Source organism: Mobula hypostoma, chromosome 7 (assembly GCF_963921235.1).
Source record: "Mobula hypostoma chromosome 7, sMobHyp1.1, whole genome shotgun sequence".
Classification (NCBI taxonomy): Eukaryota; Metazoa; Chordata; class Chondrichthyes; order Myliobatiformes; family Myliobatidae; genus Mobula; species Mobula hypostoma.
Window position 1 is genome coordinate 144,663,939 of NC_086103.1, and position 21,186 is coordinate 144,685,124.

A 21,186-nucleotide genomic window follows, 5' to 3' on the forward strand; every position below is an offset into this window, starting at 1 on the left:
TTCACACTGGACATGAAAAAGTATGGAGCTATTATTGTGTTTTCTGGTAGATGCCATTTTTTTAATATTAGCGCTTTTCTTTTCACTATTTTCACTATTTTTTTGTCAACTTGTTTTTTGATGCACCTAATAAATGCCCATGCACAGAAGTGCCAAGTGACACCAGCCATTTTTCTTCTTTGGTCATAACCCAAGTTTCTAACAAATCAATTCAAGACTACACCCAACAGGACGGACAAACAACCAATGTGCAAGACACTATGCAAATACAAAAGAAAAAAGAATAAATAACCGATAAAAACTGAGAACGTGACATTAAGAGTCCTTGAAAGTGTGTCCATGGGTAGTTAATTTGTAACTCAATTAAATGGTCCTCCAAGAGGACCACAGCCTTGCTGTGGTTTGGAGGCTTGTGTACCTCGGTGACCTGGGAGAATTACATAGGCTGCAGTCAGGGCTTTATGCATTGGCTCTTGGTAGGGTCACCCAGGCCAAACAGTTCAAAGGGTAGAGGCCAGGCTAAGAGTGGTCCACTGGTCCTCCAGGTTCAGGGGTTCAGCTCTGGGCTAACAGCCCAGACTGGTAAAACACAATTGTAACAGAAACAGCAATGAAGAATCCTTCTACATCTGAATGCAATGGTATTTCTGAGTCTCTACTCTGGACTTAGAGTCACAGAATCATAGAGAAATACAGCACAGAAACAGGCCCTTTGGCCCATTTAGTTCATACCAAAGCCATTTAACTTGCTTACTCCCATTGACCTACACCCAGACCACAGCCTTCCCCATCCCTACTATCCCTGTACCTATCCAAACTTCTCTTAAATGCTGAAATCAAGCTCGCAAATACCACTTGTGCTGGTAGCTCATTCCACGCTCTCACAACTGTCTGAGTGACGAAGTTTCCCCTCATGCTCCCCTTAAACTTCTCACCTTTCACCCTTAACCCATGACATCTGGTTGTAGTCCCAGCCAACCTCAGTGGCAAAAGCCTGCTTGCATTTACCCTATCTATACCCCGATAATTTTGTATACCTCTATCAAATCTCCTCTCAGTCTTCTACGTTCTAAGGAATACAGTCCTAACCTATTCAATATTTCCTTACAACTCAGGTCCTCCAGACCCGGCGACATACTTGTAAATTTTCTCTGTACTTTTTCACCTTGTTAACATCTTTTCTGCAGGTAGGTGACCAAACTGGATGACTAACAATAGTTAAAACTGAGAGGAAGCTCCTGACATGATGAAAGAAGCCCTGAGCACCACCAGAGGGGGAGGACCTTCATTGCTGCCCTAAACGCCAGCGGTATAATAGGCAGTAACAGTTAAATGGTAATTCGCTTTTATTATATCTTTTTAGTTACTTAATTAAACTTTGGCTAATTGAGGTAGCCCCTTATTTGAGCCAAAATGTACCAGCCCCAATGTAGCCCGATTAACCAAAATCAACTATAATTTAAAGCTTTTAAAAAATTATTATGGATTGCACTGCACTGCTACCACAAAACAACAAATTTCATGACATATGCCAGTGATATTAAAACTGATTTTGATTCTGGCTGTACTTCTGAAAGACAGCATGACAATGCTGCTACTTCCTTAGGAGTTTGCAAAGATTTCGCATGTCTTGTACATTTTGTTTTATAGGAATCAGAATCAGAATCAGGTTTATTATCACCGGCGTGAAATTTGTCGATGTAGCACAGTAGTTCAATGCAATACATGACGATACAGAAAGAAAATAAATAAATAAATAAATCTCAGTAAGTATATATAATAGATTAAAATAGTACAAAAACAGAAATAATATATATTTGTAAAAAGTGGAGTAGTGTTGTTCATGGATTCTATTTAGGAATCGAATGACAGAGGGGAAGAAGCTGTTCCTGAATCATTGACTGTGTGCCTTCAGGCTTCTGTACCTCCTTTCTGATGGCAACAGTGAGAAGAGGGCATGTCCTGGCTGATGGGGGTCCCTAATAATGGATGTCACTTTATGAGGCACCGTTCCTTGAAGATGTCTTGGATACTATGAAGGCCAGTATCAAAATGGAGCTGACTAACTTTATGGCTTTCTATAGCTTCTTTCGGTCCTGTGCAGTAGTTCCCCCCCCCCCACAACCCCCACACCAGACTGTGATGCAGCCTGTCAGAATGTTCTCCACAGTACACCTATTGAAGTTTGAGTGTTTTAGTTGACAAACCAAATCTGTTCAAACTCCTAATGAAATACAGCCTCTGTCTTGCCTTCTTTATAGCTGCATCAATATAACAGTATGGACTGCTTTTATATTTTTATTTATTGTGTATTTTTGTCTTTTTTTAATGTTCTTTATGTTCATTGTGCTTTTTATACTACATCGGATCAGGACTAACCAGGTTTAAAATCTTGATATGTTACAATAAATATTTGAAAAGATTGTTTTGACATAACTTTCTTCTTAACCAAAGGCAAATAATTCAGGGATTAAACAACTGTAAAGTTTTACATATACTTGTCAGTACTTCCAGTTGAACTGCCTTTTTGTGTGTTTCCTCCTAGCCATCAGTTTGTGGTTTTGTATTACCATGTTCTCTTGTTTGTTTTCATGGCCCCACTCCCGCTCTACTCCGGCCCCTGTATTACTGAGTACTCCGCCTCTCACCTATTTCTCATTATTACCTGTTTTCCTGCCACTTATGTCTCATTGTGCTCCACCTATCATCTGCCTCTCTGTTATATTGCTCAGTGTATTTTAGTCCTGTGTTTTCACCTGTTTGTTGCCAGATTGTGCTAGTGAGTTTTCCTGAGCCTTTCCAGCAATTGTATCTGAAATCTGTCTGTCTGAATAACGACCCTGCCTGTTTCCTGATTCTGGTTTTTGGATTTCTCTGGAATTTTTGATCTCCACCTGAACTTTGTTGCCTACCCACCCTGGGGATTTGCTACTCAGTAAATATCATAGTGTGCACAGCATGTGGTCTGCAACTGGGTCCCTGCTTCAATCTGGCCAGAATGGATCCAGCAGACCCCGGATGTCCGAGAGCTGTCTGGGAATAACAGGGAATGATGCTGGGGAGATATCAGAACCAGCTGGACTCCGTGTTCAGGGCAGTGGAGTCGTTTTCTGCCAATGTAGCTGATCTTGTGGCCCAAACTCAGAGCACCCGTCAACATTCTGCGACTGCATCTTCTGCCCTGCCCTCTGCGTTCTCGCTTATTCCTCCTGTCTAAGAGCCTTGTCTGCCTCCTCCAGAAAAGTACTCGGGTGAGCCTGGTACCTGCTACTCTTTTCTGTCCCAGAGCACCCTCATTTTTGAATTACAACCAACATTTCCAACTGATCAAGCCAAGGTAGTCTACATCATCACCCAAATGTCCAGTTGGGCGAGAGAATGGGGAACAGCCATCTGGGAGGCATGCTCCCCTTCCTGCGGTAGTTTTCAGTGATTTTCTGAGGAGATGATGAGAAAAGTGTTTTATCACTCCAAACATGGGAGAGAGGAATGCTGCACATGCACTAGGGGTGCAGATCTGTGTCAGATTACACCGTTATGAGTATCTGGTCATGCCATTTGGTCTCACCAATGCCTCCACTGTCTTCCAAGCCCTAGTAAATGACGTTCTCAGGGACATGCTGAACCAACTTGTCTTTGTGTATCTCGATGATGTTTTGATTTGTTTTCTCGGTCCCTTGCTGAACATACAGGACATGTCTGCAGAGTTCTCCAGAGCCTTCTGGAGAACCAGCTCTTTGTAAAGGCTGAGAAATGAGTGTTTCATCGCAATACAGTCTCCTTCCTGGGATATGTAATTTCAAGCAACACACATAAAAGTTGCTGGTGAACGCAGCAGGCCAGGCAGCATCTCTAGGAAGAGGTGCCGTCGACGTTTCAGGCTGAGACCCTTCGTCAGGACTAACTGAAGGAAGAGTGAGTAAGAGATTTGAAAGTTGGAGGGGGAGGGGGAGATCCAAAATCTGTTGTTATGTAATTTCAGGTGGTTTCATTCAGATGGACCGACAGAAGGTCAAGGTGGTGGTCGAATGGCCCCAACCCTCAACTCGTTGGGAATTGCAACACTTCTTGAGCTTCTATTGTCACTTCATCAGAAATTATAGTACACTGGCTGCACCACTCACTGCTCTTAGCTCATTGGCTGTCAGATTCTCCAGGTCCCCCGCTGATGAAAAAGCGTTCTCTGACCTGAAGGAACGTTTCACCTCTGCCCCCTTCCTGATTCAACCCGACACTGACCAGCAGCTCATTGTGGAGGTGGATGCATCTGACATTGGTGTCAGAGCTGTTCTCTCTCAGTGCTCGGCCTAAGGATGAGAAGGTACACCCCTGCACCACCTTCTCTCACTGCCTCACTCCCACAGAGCGGAGTTACGATGTCGGAAACCGGGAGCTGCTGGCTGTGAAGCTAGCTCTGGAGGAGTGGAGGCATTGGCTGGAGGAAGCCAAGGTGCCATTCTTAGTCTAGACTGATCACAAGAATCTGGAATGTATCCGTACAGCCAAGCGTCTCAACTCCTGTCAAGCTCCTTGGTCCCTGTTTTTCTCAAGATTCAATTTTACTCTGTCCTTCTGCCCGGTCTGGCGTTTCTGCAGGACAGGCAGCATCTGCAGAGAGAAAAGGAACATTACGGCTTTTCTTACTCCATCCATTTTTTGACTTCTTGAGGACTTTGAGTATTTTCTGTTTTTAATCCTTATTTTTATTTTATAGATCTTGTGATTCCCAGTTATTCTCAGATGAATCCCTACAGTTACCTCTTCATGAGGGCAATGCAATTTTGGTTTAACCTGTACTCTTATAGTGAATTTCTTCATTTGATTGTTTTGAGATGAAAATAATATTTCTACAAAATGCCTGACATTGACTAATCTGGCAATATGTGGATCTATAAGTCAGAATACAGTGAAATATTTTGTAATCATGATTCCAAACTATAGCCAAAATTCCTCAAGTTTATCAACTATAACAATTTAGTGAATAATCAAACTTCAATGAACAGGACGATTCCAGGTTCATTTCCTGAATGTGATCCTTGGAATAAGGAGAGGATTATCACCAGTACTTCACAAGTCCCAATGAAGGATCTCAGCCCAAAACATTGACTTTTAATTCTTTTCCATGGATACTGCCCGACCTGCTGGGTTCCTCCACCATTTTGTGTATGTTACCCTGGATTTCCAGCATTGGCAGAATCTCTCGTGTTTACCAGTATTTCAATTTTGTGTTGCCAGTTAACGAACTCTACAAGAAGTGTGAATGTTTTAATGGAGAATGGGTTAAAATTCAGTTCAGGCACCCCTTGCAGTCTGTTAAAATCACTCGGATGAGTTACTGGAGTGTAATCCACCTTCAGCTGAAGTTCACATTTATTGAGTAGCAGGAGGGAAAAATCAGTGAGCAATAAGAATTCCCCCAATGTCAAAATGCATAAAAGTTGTTACCATCACAATTCTGCCCACTTTGTAAATGCAAAGTATTTTTGCATTCAACCTTGCATCTATTCTGTAGCCTTTCAAAGAATCCCGTGAAAATTGGTTTTAATAAAATTTTTGCTATCATTGTACATGTCAATGCAGAAATTTATTGTATCACCTCGATGGCGCATGTATTGACAATAAACGACAAACGGCATCTCGTTGTGGTTGCCCGTATCTTTGTCAGGATTACGTTCTTAATTTAAACAGACATGTGTTTAAAGCCAGCCTGAAGAAGGATTAAAGTTTTGTTCTATACTATTACCAACTTTCCCCAGGATGCCTCATTCCCAGCCAATCCGCTTTGCAGTCTGTAGTTTAGATGATGTCATGGGATTTGAAGACCGAGATGAAAGGGATAGACTGTAACCCCTGGCGCTGAGAAGTACTTCACACAGTCACAAACACTCCACAGCCTAGCGATCAGACCCAGATAAAACATCACACTGCGCAGGAAGTCTGGCAGAGCTCGCTCGCTTTTTTTCCCCCCGGACTGCTGGATGCAAGAAAAGCAATCGGATCTGAAAAAAAAGGTTTTCGAGGTAGACACCACATTAAAGAGAGAGTGCAACCCATCGCGGTAGGTGCTGAACCTGTTTAAATGCTCCGGGTTCACGGCAGCCTTTGATCGCTCGCTGATCTCCGATCAGATTACGAGAGCCTGCTGGCCGGGCTGCTCCTTTGAAGTAACTGCTTTCACTGAGTGGGCGATCCGACGGGAAAGGGCTTTGCGGCTCCGAGCTCGGCAAGTTTGTGGGGTGGGGGTTGGGGGTGAAGCGGGAATCTTTACATTGTAAAACAGTGAAAGCAAAGGAAACCAACTGGGAAAGAAGATGGGGGCGAGTCGGACGCAGGTAAAACAGTGGGAAGAAACATGCGCTGGGTTTAATTGTCCACAAAGCGAGGGCACTCTTTCTCCTTTGATAGTCGATTGAACTTTGGCGACAACAGACCAGTTTGAAGAAAACTCAAAACACACACTGGGACGTGCGCGGAGAGCAGTTCGTGCACACGCAGGAAAAATGCCTGTTACTTTGGTGAGCGGGACTGGTCGAGGGCAGTCACCCAGCGCAGGGAGCTCGCCGGTCACGCTCAGCCGCTCCGAACTTCGCCATTCGCCTCACCACACGATCACCCTTTGTCATCGATGCCTCTAGCGACTGCGCGCATCGATTAAACATTAGTATCCCCAGGGAAACTAAATATTTCGTAGCTGTATAAATGCCGCTCCTTTCTCTTGTGGTTGAGGACCGGACGGGGAGTGTTTTCACTCCATGCTGTTACGACCCAGAGGCAATTATCAACCGCATCACTAATATCTTTCTCCTTTAAAAAAATAACTCGCCCTGTCCCTACCAGAGAACGCGCTTTGCCGTGGGCTTCGGATAAAGCCGGCTGCAGTCGCCAGCTGTCCCGTTCCAGGTCCCCGGCCACTCGCTGGTGTATCGGGAGCCAGGCGACCCCGAACCGACCCCCTCTGCGCTGCCGTGAACCGCCAATAAGCCACAAACCGAGCTGTCCGCGCGGGTAGTCCTTCACCCAGCGCCGGGTCTCCTGCTGCAAAGGTGCAAAATCTCAATTCGCCTCACAAACTGTAGTTAAAAATGCACCTAAGAGCGCAAAGAGAAGCGGGAAATTGGATCAAAGGCAGAATTTGTGGGGAATACAAACTTCTGCTGAGTAAGGAGACGCTCATGTTTATCAGGTTATGCTCATATTTATGTCGGCAGAATGTTTTTGTGTAGTGTAATATTAACGACAACTCACGAACAATTCTGATATTGAAGAATTAAAACATGTTTGAACCACAACTTGCAGGAATGCAATCATCTATTTGGAACATCCTGCGGGGGAGTGTATTTATCACTCCAGCTGAGTGGCTTGATACGCCGGTGGTCAGTTGGATGGTTTGTCTACCTGGAATTTACCGAGGTCTTTTATTTTCCAGATCTACTTTTTGGTAGGAGAGCCGAGGCATATCTCAGTGCATATTCTTGATGCGGCACGAAGAACAGTCGGGATGGACCACAAACATAAAGGCATTTTGCTACACCTGCTGATCGCTTTGTTTTGTCTGGTAAGGAGCTTCTTCTGTACCAGTCCTTGAAAAAGTCTTTGCAGCAAACTACAGTGCGTCATTGCAGGAAGTAATGCAAATATCATAAGACTCCCAAATTATCTTTATGTATTTTATGTTGGTGAGCAGTTTGATAGAGGTGCATTTTATCATCACACATTTATATTTCACATAATTCGGACAATGAGAACGTACACAATTTTGCAAATACAAAAACATTTAGAAAGTAGTGCAAATTGCTGCCAGCTCTTTAAAATAGTCCCAGATAGTACAAAACATGAAGGCGTCATGTTATAATTTTTAATACCTGCAGTCTATCTAAAATGTATGTTGCATTTCTTTTGCATGTACCATTATTTTTCAAAATATTCTGTCTAACTAGTTTGCCCAAAATAATCTTTACAAAATGATGAATTACAGTTAAGCCTTTAAATGGATAATTCAATTAACATTATTTTTCTAGAATTTTTGCATATTCAGGAAACACAAGGTGAAGGTTACCTGATATATATTGTGCAAAAAAAGGAATATGGCATATTGTGTAATACCAGACTTACGATAACCTAACACTTTATCAGATTTTGGCAGCCTGGCCTTTCTGGTGGCTGACATGAGTTGTTTGTAATTATAAATTACCCAGAATAGTGTTTGCCTTTCTTTTAAATCTCTAGACAATATATGAATTGCAGTGAAACATCTTAGACACTTTTCTCAATCTATTGAACAAAAGCATACAAAATATGGGAAATCTATGTAACACAACAACTTTCAGAAAAAAAGATTCCCTTTTTATTTCCTTGTAAAGTCTTAATGAGAATCTGATGTACCTGACATCAGTCAGGATACTTGCTGGGCTGGTCTGGTCTGATCCTCACTGAATTAGAAACCTCCAATTTTAGTTGAATTGTGATTAACTGCACTAGGTAGCTGTCTGACTCAGAAGTGAATCAATAATTAGGCTATGTTGTTTCTCAAATTGGACAATTCATACATGAACCTTGTGCATCACATCAGTCTCTTTCTACCTTGTCTTGTGTCTTTGGAGAGGAGCTCCCCAGATTCTGATTGACTTGAGTTAGAACAAAATCACTTACATGGAAATTTTTCCATACGTTTATGAAGTATTTTAAATGGTGGTGGTAATAATAATAGTTATCATTATCAAATGTTTCATGGTATTCATTAATGAATGGAAGCAGTATATATTCCATTAGTTTAATTTTAAGTAGTGTTAGAGAAATTATTTAATGAAATTAAAAAATTATAGCAAGTGTATATAGAGCAATATGATATGGCCAGCTATAGAATATGGGTGTTTCTGATTATGGAAAAATTGGCTTACAGTCAGTTCTGAGGAAAAGACCCCTTACGTAACTTGGAGTCTGCCTGAATTAACATCTTTCTCTCCTTTCTCTTTTGTTGCTATTCGTTTTTCTTCATCCGACCATTCCATTCTGAAGATATGTCCATTATGTATTTTAATGCATGATCTGGTAGTTTGTGCTATTTGTCTCAAGTCCAGTTGTAAAATATAAATAAACAACCTTTTAATGATGCAAAATAGGGAGGGAACTGCTAAAAATGGATGCTTAGGTAGGGTTCTTCCTTGTAGCGTCAGTCTAATCCCTTTTCATATATTGCAATGTATAACAGCAGTACACTTCAATTAGCAAATGTTTGTGAATAAGCCTTCATTTATTTTGTCTCCTTGAATTAATTTTAAAGGGCTTTTCATATTTTTCATTCCTTATCTCTTTTTTATTTATATCCAAATTTTAGGAGGATGGTTTTATATTAATGTTTACACTGCCATCTTTCTTTAGCCAAGTATTCCCACAGCTGTTTTAAGATACTTGAATTCAATTAAACCAGGGTCAACCGTGAATTACCAGAGTACCAGAATAAAATGCAGGAATGTCTAACAGTTATTGTCTAATACTAAATTTGAGGTTTAAGTTGATATCATTTCATGAATGCCAGATGTTCCAAAAGTAAAATGACTTTTGTCGGAGATGACTTCAATATCAAAGTCCACACTGTTTGTATAGTGTTATCTTCTCAACGGGTTTGGTTTATTCTGGGTCCTGCAGCAAAGTTTAACGGCCTCACCGTTACTCCATGCCAATCCTTACAGTCCTTGACATCAAGCCGTGCTAGAAGATAGATCAGATGACAAAACAAGGGAAATTGTTGCCAGCCTTGCAATGTCCTAAAGTCACAGATCAAACATAGACTCCAGATGGTTTTCCATAAGCTTTGTCTGTAATTGGAGTGCCAGTGTAAAACCTATGCAACACCAGACATTCACCAGCACCAAAATGGGAAGGCACATATCAAATGTAGGCTCCCATTAATTTGCCATAAGCATTGTCTGGCAATTTGGAACCTACATAACAAGGAAACTTGTAGTGGAATTAATGCAACACCAGACATGGGAATACATCGGTGCTGAAAATTCGAAAACAAACTGTTGGAAATAGTTAGATAGCATGTATGGAACAGCAGATGTCATTTGTTTGTCGTTCTAAGTTCAAACAGACCTTCCTTAAGGCTTATCTGTGTTTGATTCCTAAATATGCCCATTTAGTCTAGAGTAATGACACATTGGATTTATCAACATCTTTTTTTTTGATATTGCTCTGCAGGCACTGAATGCACAAAGAAATTTCAATTATTCACTTACTCTTCACCAACATTTAGTTCTTCCAACATAAGTGAAAGATTGGAACTGGATTTGTTCAATAAATGTTAACTATCTTCATTAGGTACTAGGAACTGCAGGCGAAACGGGAGACTGTCAGGAGCAGGAGTACAGGGACGAGGCTGGGAACTGTGTGGCCTGCAAACAGTGTGGTCCAGGGCAAGAACTCTCAAAGGTACGAAATGCTGAAGAAATTATTTATCTACTTTTCTTCTCTTCTGTTCGTGGCCCTATGCAATTTGAATCTGCAAGGCGTGCACTTTCCAGCACACAGTTTGCAGTGAATGGAATGTCAAACTAGTCCTGGCAGAATCCCAAAAAAAATGCAAAGCTCCAGAACTATAGTGTGTTAATGCTTTTTGCCTTTGGTACATTTGAAGTAACTAGTCAAAATCAGTCACTGTCTTAGACTTGAAAAGTGAGTGAATTCAAGTAATTTAGATTTGTTTGTGGTCCCAGTATACAAAGGGGCACTGGTTCAGAGATCACAAGGAAATACAAAAACATCAGGCCCCAGCCCTGCTGTGCTCACTATTGTCTCCCTGCGCATACAAAGTGAAGCACATACTAGAGAGTTTGAGTCAATGTGATTTAAAGGCTTTTTATACTGAGGGAACTCACTCAAAACAGAATAAACTCACATTTGTTCTGAAATAAGTTTTGTTGTAAAAATTATTAGAGGTCATTTTGGAATAAATTTATAACTATTGATTAAAAAAAAACAAAATACTGTTTGCCTTTAATCATATGGTGTCTTTTGATTTGTCAACATGTTGATAAAATGGTGCTCAGCAGTGATTTCAAAAAGTATGCAACAAAGGGGTTGTTGATTATACTGCATTGCTGAAGCTATGGATCTGACTTACCAGAGCTGGAATTTGAGGGTGAGCCCAATTTAGATCTTCTGGGGGCTCTGCCAATTCCAGATGGAAGTTCAAAGCAGCGTTTAACAGAATCTACTCCAGTTTCCCCGTGGAAGTGAAGCTGAAGGCCAGGAATGATTTAAAGAGGCCTTTACTTGCAAAAGGATATTAAAAACATACATGGTTCTTCATAAAGATAGATCGTTGAGTTGTTAGCTTCATATAGTCAAAAGTGTTAAATTCTCAGAGTTAATTAAAAAATAAATATTTGTTATGATTGTGACTGCAACATAAGGTTCTCTACTTATTGGTGACCAAAATGACATGCATGTTGGCATTCACAATGCTAATTTTCACAGATTTCCTGGGTTGAAGGCATTATTGTACACATATGCAGAGCAGAGATCACTACAGCATACTGTGCTAATGTGATACCATGCTACACTTCAGACAATGCCTTCTTCTAACCTGAACTTACATTATTCAACAGACTTGTCCATCATTATTGGGATATTGAAGGTGCTCACTGAAAGCCGCTTTGGAAATTTATCTGTCAAGAGTTCAATGATCAAAGTAAATTTTATTATCAAAGTGCATATATGCCACCATATACAATCCTGAGATACATTTTCCTACGGGCATACTCAGCAAATCTGTAGAGTAGTAATTATAACAAGATCAGTGAATGATCAACCAGAGTGCAGAAGACAACAAACTGTGCAAATGCAAATATAAATAAATGGCAATAAAGAACCAGATGATGAGATAAATAGATGTTGAATCCTTAAAGTCAGATTATTGGTTGTGGAAACATCTCAGTGGATGTTCAAGTGAATGTAGTTATCCCCTTTGTTCAAGAGGCTGATGGTTGTGGGGTAGTAATTTTATACCATGGGCATGAAAACGATATGAACTTGCTAGGTTGTCAACTGACCTTACAACAACTTGACCTACTACTGTAGAGCTAAGACATTGTTCTGCAATGGAAGTTGCGACACTCACAAGTGTACAAATACAGTTGGCCTGCTGGTTTAGTAGATGCCACTCACATCAACAAAAATAAAGTGCTAATTGTTGACTGCTGGAAGGGGAAGGATGGTGAACAAACACCTTACTACATTGGGGGATCTGCAGTGGAGAGAGTCATCTACTTAAAATACCTGGTCATTCGCATAATGGATGACCTGTCTTGGACCTGGGCAGGACATTGATACAATCATAAGGAATGCATGACAGCATCTGTACTTTCTTAGGAGGTTTGGCTTGTCACCAAACACTCTTAATTCCTACAAACTTTCAGTACTGTGGAAAACATCTGACTTGGCTTCATCATAGTGGGAATGTAAGAAGTTGCAGAAAGCAGTAAACTCTACCCAACACATCATGGAGACATCACTCCCCACCATTGGTATTATGCAGCCTCAAAAAGTCAATGTCTCTCATCAAAGATCTATAACATCTTTTCATAGCTACCATTGTGTAGGAGGTACAGAACCCAGAAGTCCCACAGCATCAAGTTCAAAAACGGAGACATAACATAAAGATTTTTACTCCTCATGTATGTGAAGGATGTAAGAAATAAAGACAATTCAATTCATTACGTCCTTTCAGCCATTGGGTACCTGAACCAATCAGCAAGATCCTAATCACTACAGTTTAACAATACTTACGCCCACTTTAATCACTTTGCACTAAAATAGACATTGTTTCTTTGTTCTAATTGTGTTCTTTGTTGTAAAAATTGTGTATAATTTTAATTTTTATCCATAAGACCATAAGACATAGCAGCAGAATCAGGCCATTTGGTCCATCAAGTCTGCTCCACCATTCAATCATGGTTGATTCTTTTTCTTTCTCCTCCACAACCCCAGTTTCCAGCCTTCTCCCCATAACCTTTGATGCTGTGTCCAATCAAGAACCTATCAATCTCTGCCTTAAATACCCCCAATGACCTGGCCTCCACTGCTGCCTGTGGCAACAAATTCACCACCCTTTGGCTAAAGAAATTTCTCTGCATCTCTGTTTGGAAAGGGCACCCTTCTATCCTGAGGCTCTGCCCTCTAGTCCTAGGCTGTCCCACCATGGGAAACATCCTTTCTGCATCTACTCTGTCCTTGGCCTTTCAACATTCAAAAGGTTTCAATGAGATCTGCCCCCCGCCCCATCCTTCTGAATTACAGCAAGTACAGACCCAGAGAAATGAAATGTTCCTAGTATGATAACCCTTTCATTCCTGGAATCATCCTTGTGAACCTCCTGTGGACCTTTCCAAGGCCAGCACATCTTTTCTAAGCTGAGGGGCCCAAAACTGTTCACAATACTCAAGGTGAGGCCTCACCAGTGCCTTATAAAGCCTCAGCATCACATCGTTGCTCTTGTATTCTAGACCTCTTGAAATGAATGTTAACATGGCATTTGCCTTCCTCACCACCGACTTAACCTGCAAGATAACTTTTAGAGTGTTTTGCACAAGAACTCCCAAGTACCTTTGCATCTCAGATTTTCAGATTTTCTCCCCATTTAGAAAATAACACATTTATTTCTACTACCAAATTGCATGACCATGCATTTTCCAACATTGTATTTCATTTCAAAGGTTTCAAAGGTGCATTTAATGTCAAGTCAAGTCGTCATTTTTTATTGTCATTTTGACCATAACTGCTGGTACAGTAAAAACGAGACAATGTTTTTCAGGACCTTGGTGCAACATGAACAATACAAAAACTACACTGAACTACGTAAAGCAAAACAAAACTACACCAGACTACAGACCTACCCAGGACTGCATAAAGTGCACAATAGAGGACAGTAGGTTGGTGTCAGTCTAGGCTCTGAGTATTGAGGAGTCTGATGGCTTGGGGGAAGAAACTGTTACATAGTCTGGTTGTGAGAGCCCGAATGCTTCAGTGCCTTTTGCCAGATGGCAGGAGGGAGAAGAGTTTGTATGAGGGGTGTGTGGGGTCCTTCATAATGCTGTTTGCTTTACGGATGCAGCTTGTGGTGTAAATGTTTGTAATGGCGGGAAGAGAGACCCCGATGATCATCTCAGCTGACCTCACTATCCGCTGCAGGGTCTCGCGATCCAGGATGGTGCAATTTCCAAACCAGGCAGTGACGCAGCTGTTCAGGATGCTCTCAATACAACCTCTGTAGAATGTGGTGAGGATGGGGAATAGGAGATGGACTTTTCTCAGCCTTCGCAGAAAGTAGAGACACTGCTGGGCTTTCTTTGCTATGGAGCTGGTGTTGAGGGACCAGGAGAGATTCTCCGCCAAGCGAACACCAAGAAATTTGGTGCTCTTAACGATCTCTACAGAGGAGTCGTTGATGTTCAGCGGAGAGTGGTCGCTCCGTGTCCTCCTGAAGTCAACAACCATCTCTTTTGTTCGCATTCAGAGACAGATTGCTGGCTTGGCACCAGTCTGTTAGCCACTGCACCTCCTCTCTGTATGCTGACTTATCGTTCTTGCTGATGAGACCCACCACGGTCGTGTCATTGGCGAACTTGATGTGGTTCAAGTTGTGTGTTGCAGCACAGCCATGGGTCAGTAGAGTGAACAGCAGTGGACTGAGCACACAGCCCTGGGGGGCCCCTGTGCTCATTGTGATGGTGTTGGAGATGCTGCTTCCAATCCAGACTGGCTGAGGTCTCCCAGTCAGGAAGTCTAGGATCCAGCTGCAGATGGAGGTGTTCAGGCCCAGTAGGCTCAGCTTTCCAGTCAGTTTCTGAGGAATGATTGTGTTGAATGCTGAACTAAAGTCTATGAACAGCGTTCGAATGTATGTGTCTTTTTTGTCCAGGTGGGTTAGGGCCAGGTGGAGGGTGATGGCAATGGCATCGTCTGTTGAACGGTTGGGATGGTATGCGAACTGCAAGGAGTCCAGTGAGGGTAGCAGCAGGGTCTTGATGTGCCTCATGATGAACCTCTCAAAACACTTCATGATGATGGATGTGAGTGCGATGGGACGGTAGTCGCTGAGGCAGGACACTGAAGACTTCTTCGGGACAGGGACGATGGTGGCGGCCTTGAAGCACGTAGGAACGACGGCGCTGCTCAGGGAGATGTTGAAGATGTCAGTGAGAATCTCAGCCAGCTGGTCTGCACTTCCTCTAAACACTCTGCCAGGAATATTGTCTGGTCCAGCAGCCTTCTGTGGGTTGACCCTGCACAGGGTTCTCCTCACATCGGCCACAGTAAGACACAACACCTGGTTGTTGGGAAGAGGGGTGGTCTTCCTCGCCACCACGTCATTTTCCACCTCAAAATGAGCGTAGAAGTTGTTCAACGCATCTGGGAGGGAGAAATCACCAGCACAGGCAGGTGGTGTTGTCTTGTAGCTGGTGATGTCCTGAATGCCCTTCCACATGCACCGCGTGTCGCCGCTGTCCTGGAAGTGGCTGTGGATTTGCTGGGCATGTGCACGCTTTGTCGTTCTGATGGCGGAGTCACGAATCCTGAGCAGCGCACGCACCTCCGTGGTCATCCATGGCTTCTGTTTTTTTTACCAAAATATACTTCATTCAAAAATAACATTATGTACATTAAACCATTCAATTTCTGTCAATCCTTTACAGATGTTTCTATTACGGTCTATACATTTCCACTCTTTTAGCCACCCACATGGCACTCTGTTGATTCACCTTTCCACACCATTGTTGAGGGGTATACTCCCCACCACCCAACCCCTCCCACTCCCACGGGAGAAGAACGCTAAACTGTGGTCCTTCCCCACTGAGCCCTTGCGGTGGCTGCACCAAGTTTCAGCACATAGTCCTGCAGCCGAGAATGTGCCAGTTGGCAGCATTCTCCCACGGACATCTCCATGTGCTGGTAGATCATCAAGTTTCGGGTCGACCAAAGAGCGTCTTTCACCGAGTTGATGATCTGCCAGCAGCACTGGATGTGGTCTCCATTTCTGGTTAGCCACAGTGACGTCATCGATGCACTTGCTGATGTAGCTAGTCACTGATGCTGTGTACTCCTCTAAGCTGGTAGAGTCACCATCGGTTGCAGCCTTCCTGAATATGTGCCAGTCAGTATGCTCAAAGCAGTCTTGAAGAGCAGAGATGGCTCCTGCTGGCCAGGTTTTCACCTGCTTCTGAGCGGGTCTGGAGCACCTGATGAGCGGTCTGTATGCTGGGATTAGCATAATGGAGATGTCGTCTGAGTAACCGAGGTGGGGGCGGGGCTCTGCCCGGTACACGTCAGGAATGTTTGTGTAGACAAGGTCCAACTTGTTCTCCCCTCTCATTGTAAAGTCCACGTTCTGATGGAATCTGGGGAGCACTAACTTAAGGTTCGCATGGTTAAAATCTCTGGCGACAATAAACAGTCCATCAGGGTGTGCGTTCTGCATTTGCTAATAGCACCATACATTTCATAGAGCGCCTCCTTAGCATTAGCGCTGGGGGGAATGTAGACACTGACTATAAGGACAGTGGTGAATTCCCGTGGTAAATAAAATGGTCTGCATCTAACAGTCACAAACTCTACTAGCGATGAGCAGTATCTTGAAACCAGCAGAGTTCTTGTACAATTCAGAGAAATGTATACAATATGCATCTTGAAATGCTTTTTGTTCGCAACCATCCACAAGAAACAGAGGAGTACCTCCAAAGAATGAATGATAGTTGAATGTTAAAACCCCAAAGCCCCCCCCCGAGCTTCCGTCCCTCCAGCGCGTAAGCGGCTGCAAGCAACGATCCCCCCTCCCCCCACCAGCAAAAAAAAGCATCAGCACCCACCACCAAGCACTCAAGCATGCAGCAAAGCAACAGCAAAGACACAGACTTGCAGTACTCCAAAGACTACTCGTTCACCTGGTATTTGACATATCTCTCTCTCACTCTCACTCTCACTCTCCCCCCCCACAATAAGGGAGAAAGAGGTGCTTCCGTTTCACACTTTCACATATTTGCCACGTTCTTGCCCATTCTCCTAATCTGTTTTAAATCGTTCTACATCTATTATCTGCAAACTTGGCAACAAAGCCATCTATTCCATCAACTAATTCATTAATATGCAGCATAAAAAGAAGTGATCCCAACATTGACCCCTGCAGAACACCACTAGTCACTGGCAGCCAACCAGAAAAGGATCCTTTTATTCCCACTCACAGCCTCCTACCAATCAGCCAATGGTCTAAACATGTTAGTAACTTTCCTGTAATAGCATGGGCTCTTAACTTGGTAAGCAGCCTCATGTGTGGCACATTGTCAAAGTCCTTCTGAAAGTCCAAATATACAACATCCAGTGCATCCCCTTTATCTATCCTACTTGTAATCTCCTTTAAGAATTCCAACAGGTTCATCAGGCAAGACTTTCCCTGAAGGAAACCATGCTGACTTTGTACCATTTTATCCTGTGTCACCAAGTACTCCATCACTTTGTTCTTAACGATTGACTCTTAACATCTTCCCAACCACTGAGGTCAGGCTAACTGGTCTATAATTTCCTTTCTGCTGCCTTCCTCCTTTCTTAAAGAGTGGAGTAACATTTGCAATTTTCAGGTCGCCAGAGTCCAATGATTTTTTTAAAGATCATTTCAAAAAGATCTTTGCCACCACAATCTCTAACACTACCTCTTTCAGAACCTTAGGGTGCAGTTCATCTGGTCCAAGTGACTTATGTACTTTTAGGTCTTTCAGCCTTTTGAGCACCTTCTCTCTTGCAATAGTAACTACACCCACTTCTCTTCCTTCACACACATACTGCTAGTGTCTTCCACAGTGAAGACTGATACAAAATACTCACTGAGTTCATCAGCCATCTCCTTGTCCCACATTGTTATTTCTCCTGCCTCATTTTCTAGTGGTCCTATATCCACTCTCATTTCTCTTTTATTTTTAACATACTTGGAAAAACTTTTACTATCCACTTTGATATTATTTGCTAGCATGCTTTCATATTTCATCTTTTCCTTTCTAATGATTTTTTTTAGTTGTTCTCTGTAGATTTTTTAAAACTTCCTAATCCTCTGTCTTCCCACTAATTTTTGCTTTGTTGTATGCCCTTTCTTTTACTTTTACATTAGCTTTGACTTCTTCTTTGACTTGTTTCTTGTGAATGTTGCTTAAATGATGCCATGTGCCTATGATACTGCTGCAAGAAAGTTTTTCATTGTGCCTTTGCATAAATGTCAATAAGCTTGACTTTGATGTTGACTTCCATGCCAGGCAGGTTGGGCTCCAAGTTATGTGCAAATCCATGTGCCACGTTATTGCAGATACTGTGTTTTTTACATACTTCAATGTTGTTGGCTTGCCTCTCGGTGTATTTTGTTGAACATACCCATTTTTTTCAAACTCTTCACCCGATCCTCTCCTGTTATATCTCTGTGTGAGCTCATTCACTGCTGAAATGGCAAATGCACTGTCCATCCTTTTGGCTGTTTTCCTTATTTCTCAGTAGTTACAGATTCCACCTCCATGCAGTTGCATGACATATCACCATCATATCTATTAGTAATAGATGCAAAATTGAGTGACTCCCTATCTTCATCACTGATTACTTTATGCACACCCCGCCCCCCACCAATTGCCTAGTTTGATTGTCCTTAGACTATCTGAACAGAGAAAGACGCAAGGGAGATCCAATGGAGTTAGTGTTAATGAAGGGATGTATTGTGGATTCTGAAGCAAGTGGGTGTGAGAAGGAAGAGGTGAATGTAGACTGAATTTCTATTGTTTCATCCCCATCAAAAGCAATAGCCTTAGCGATGTAAGTACATTGCAATAATGAGCTTTGTTCTTTCCTCCATTATGGAGAGGTAGACACTGATGCCTCCACTTGTATGTCATCTCACCTTGAAGGGAGAAGGAAATCCATCAGGAAACATCTGGCTGTTTCAGCCTTTATGGTTGATTGTATTTACAAACGTTTGTATGTATTGACATACAGCATGCAACAGGCCCTTCCAGCCCTTTAATCCATGCTGCCCAGTAGCCCCTGATTTAATTCTAGCCTAAATATAGGAAACTTACAATGACCAATTAACCCACCAACCTTTGCAACACAACATGAAGTTTGGGTGGGAGGGCTGAAGCTCTGTTAAGTGTATGAAGGAGATGTGCAGTGAAGTACATGAGGCTTTTGGTAGGTGAGCAGTGGGGCTGGTGAATTTACCTGTCACACACTGTTGATGCAGTTGATGGGATGTGGCATTTGGAGGTGGGTTTATTGATCCTAGTGGATAAGATTTCTGTTTTAAGACTTGTCTCCTACATTTTCCCTTGCTCATCAAGGTTCCCAATGGATTAGGCCAAAATCATTCGGGTTTCTTGTAAAAATTGTATCTTTCTGCTCCCTCTCCCAGCTCAAATTCATTTCTTGTTTGGTGCAGACCCCTTGAACCGATGCTGGCCGTGAACGCTACAGTCAGCACCATCTGCATGCGGGAACCCTTATGGTCAGCGGGGTTAATGCCTGTAATATAATCACACAGAATGGTTGTCATTTTAGTGGGGGCTATCCAATTTAAGACCATAAGATATAGGAGCAGAATTAGAGAATTTGGCCCATTCTCTATGTGTTTGAAAGTAAGATGAACAGAGTGACATCATACTGTGAATAATCAATTTGTCTCAGCTCAAATAAAAAAGTACTTTTTAAAGCTCTAAAAGTTTCCAGTTATTTTCAAATAGTTAATAAATTTTGAATCAAATAGTCAGAATGACTTACAACAGCTAAAATCCTGATTCATAATACAACCAGGTTGAAGTGATTAATGATTAGCTTCAAAGTAGTATTATTGGTGGGGTGTGAAGAGAGAAGTGATTTAGAAGTCCCTTTGTTGGGAACTAGATTAAGTTGTTGTTTACTTTGTTAGACATTGATGAGTGTTTTGGCTTCAAGTTATCTTTAGTTCTGTCATCTTGTTCCTAGCCACATTAGAACTGCTTTACATGGTCATGCTAAAAAGTCAGGGACAATGGTGACTTTTTGTTAGTGAGAATACCATGTCACCCATTGAAATTCGAGTGCTTGTTCTAATGCACATTGTGCCTTTGTATTCAGCGAAGTCTTTGTTGTTCATGGACCATTACGAATTTTGATCATTGGCGCAAGAAATGAGCAAAATTACACACATGTTTAGGCATGGGTAACCAAATTAATAATTCCTATTAGTAGTCTTGTTGTCTTCCTCTGATAGTGCCACACTGCCAGCACAACAGACTTCCTTGCCTTCATTTTATAAGCCTTTATTTTGGGAAGAAAATTTCTATTAAACTTTTAAGGCATTATGTGGTGGTTTGCTAATTTCAGTGAGGGGAGCAGCAGGAGTCCTACAACTGATCTTGAGTGCCCCAGGCTAGGGAGTGGAAATATCAGCCACATTTGTAGGTCCTGATCACTTTTGAGATGATCCCTGCTGGAAAACGCATGTGTACAACATGTGAAAACAAGTCTGATTCAGATGTAAAGTCTTCTGCAACTTTTTAGCCCACTTGGAGAATTCTACAACGTGCCTCAGGAAGTTATGTGGTATAAAAGCCTTATAATTTGGGTTAAGCTCATAAATGCTAGGCGGTGGTTCTTTTTGCAGTGGTAAACAAGATGTTAAACTTTAAAAAAGGATCTAGTGCTAACTCTCAGTTACCTGCTTGGGTGGATATAAAATACTTGAAGAATGACAGTGGGCTGACTATATCCTTTAATCAATCTCAAGAAAAAGAATTTCTTCAGATACTATCCTGTCTTTTGTTTGTGAATGTGCTAACTGCCAGCTATGTTTGTCCAATAATAGTAATAAAAACTAATTAACTATGATACTATACAAGTGTAAGTTCTTTATTTTCATTTCCATAATTGCCCAATTATTACCCCGAAATAATAATATCTCTTATCAATGTTTATATTTTCTCTAATCAAAACTAAATAACGATTTTGGCCTTAAAAAGGCCTGGGTAAACACCCAGCTTGCTCCTGGTTTCTTTAAAATACTTTCAGTGATAAGATGCTTTTTCTCAGCTGTCATTTGAAGCTGTTCATTAACTCTTATCTTTTTGTTTGGTCTCCAAAGAACAGAATTTCCAATCACTAAAATTCATATCCAAAAAGCTGTAA

General features: G+C 41.9%; 1 protein-coding gene across 1 annotated transcript in view; it reads left to right on the forward strand.

Moving 5' to 3' along the window:
* Positions 1-5,795: 5,795 nt before the first annotated feature.
* LOC134349029 (tumor necrosis factor receptor superfamily member 19-like) overlaps positions 5,796-21,186 on the forward strand; it is a 97,622-nt gene continuing 82,231 nt past the window's right edge. Inside the window, 4 exon segments of the mRNA XM_063052875.1 lie at positions 5,796-6,006; positions 6,009-6,058; positions 7,427-7,555; positions 10,321-10,431. Coding sequence (XP_062908945.1) covers positions 5,979-6,006; positions 6,009-6,058; positions 7,427-7,555; positions 10,321-10,431 — 318 coding nt within the window. The 5' untranslated portion in view covers positions 5,796-5,978.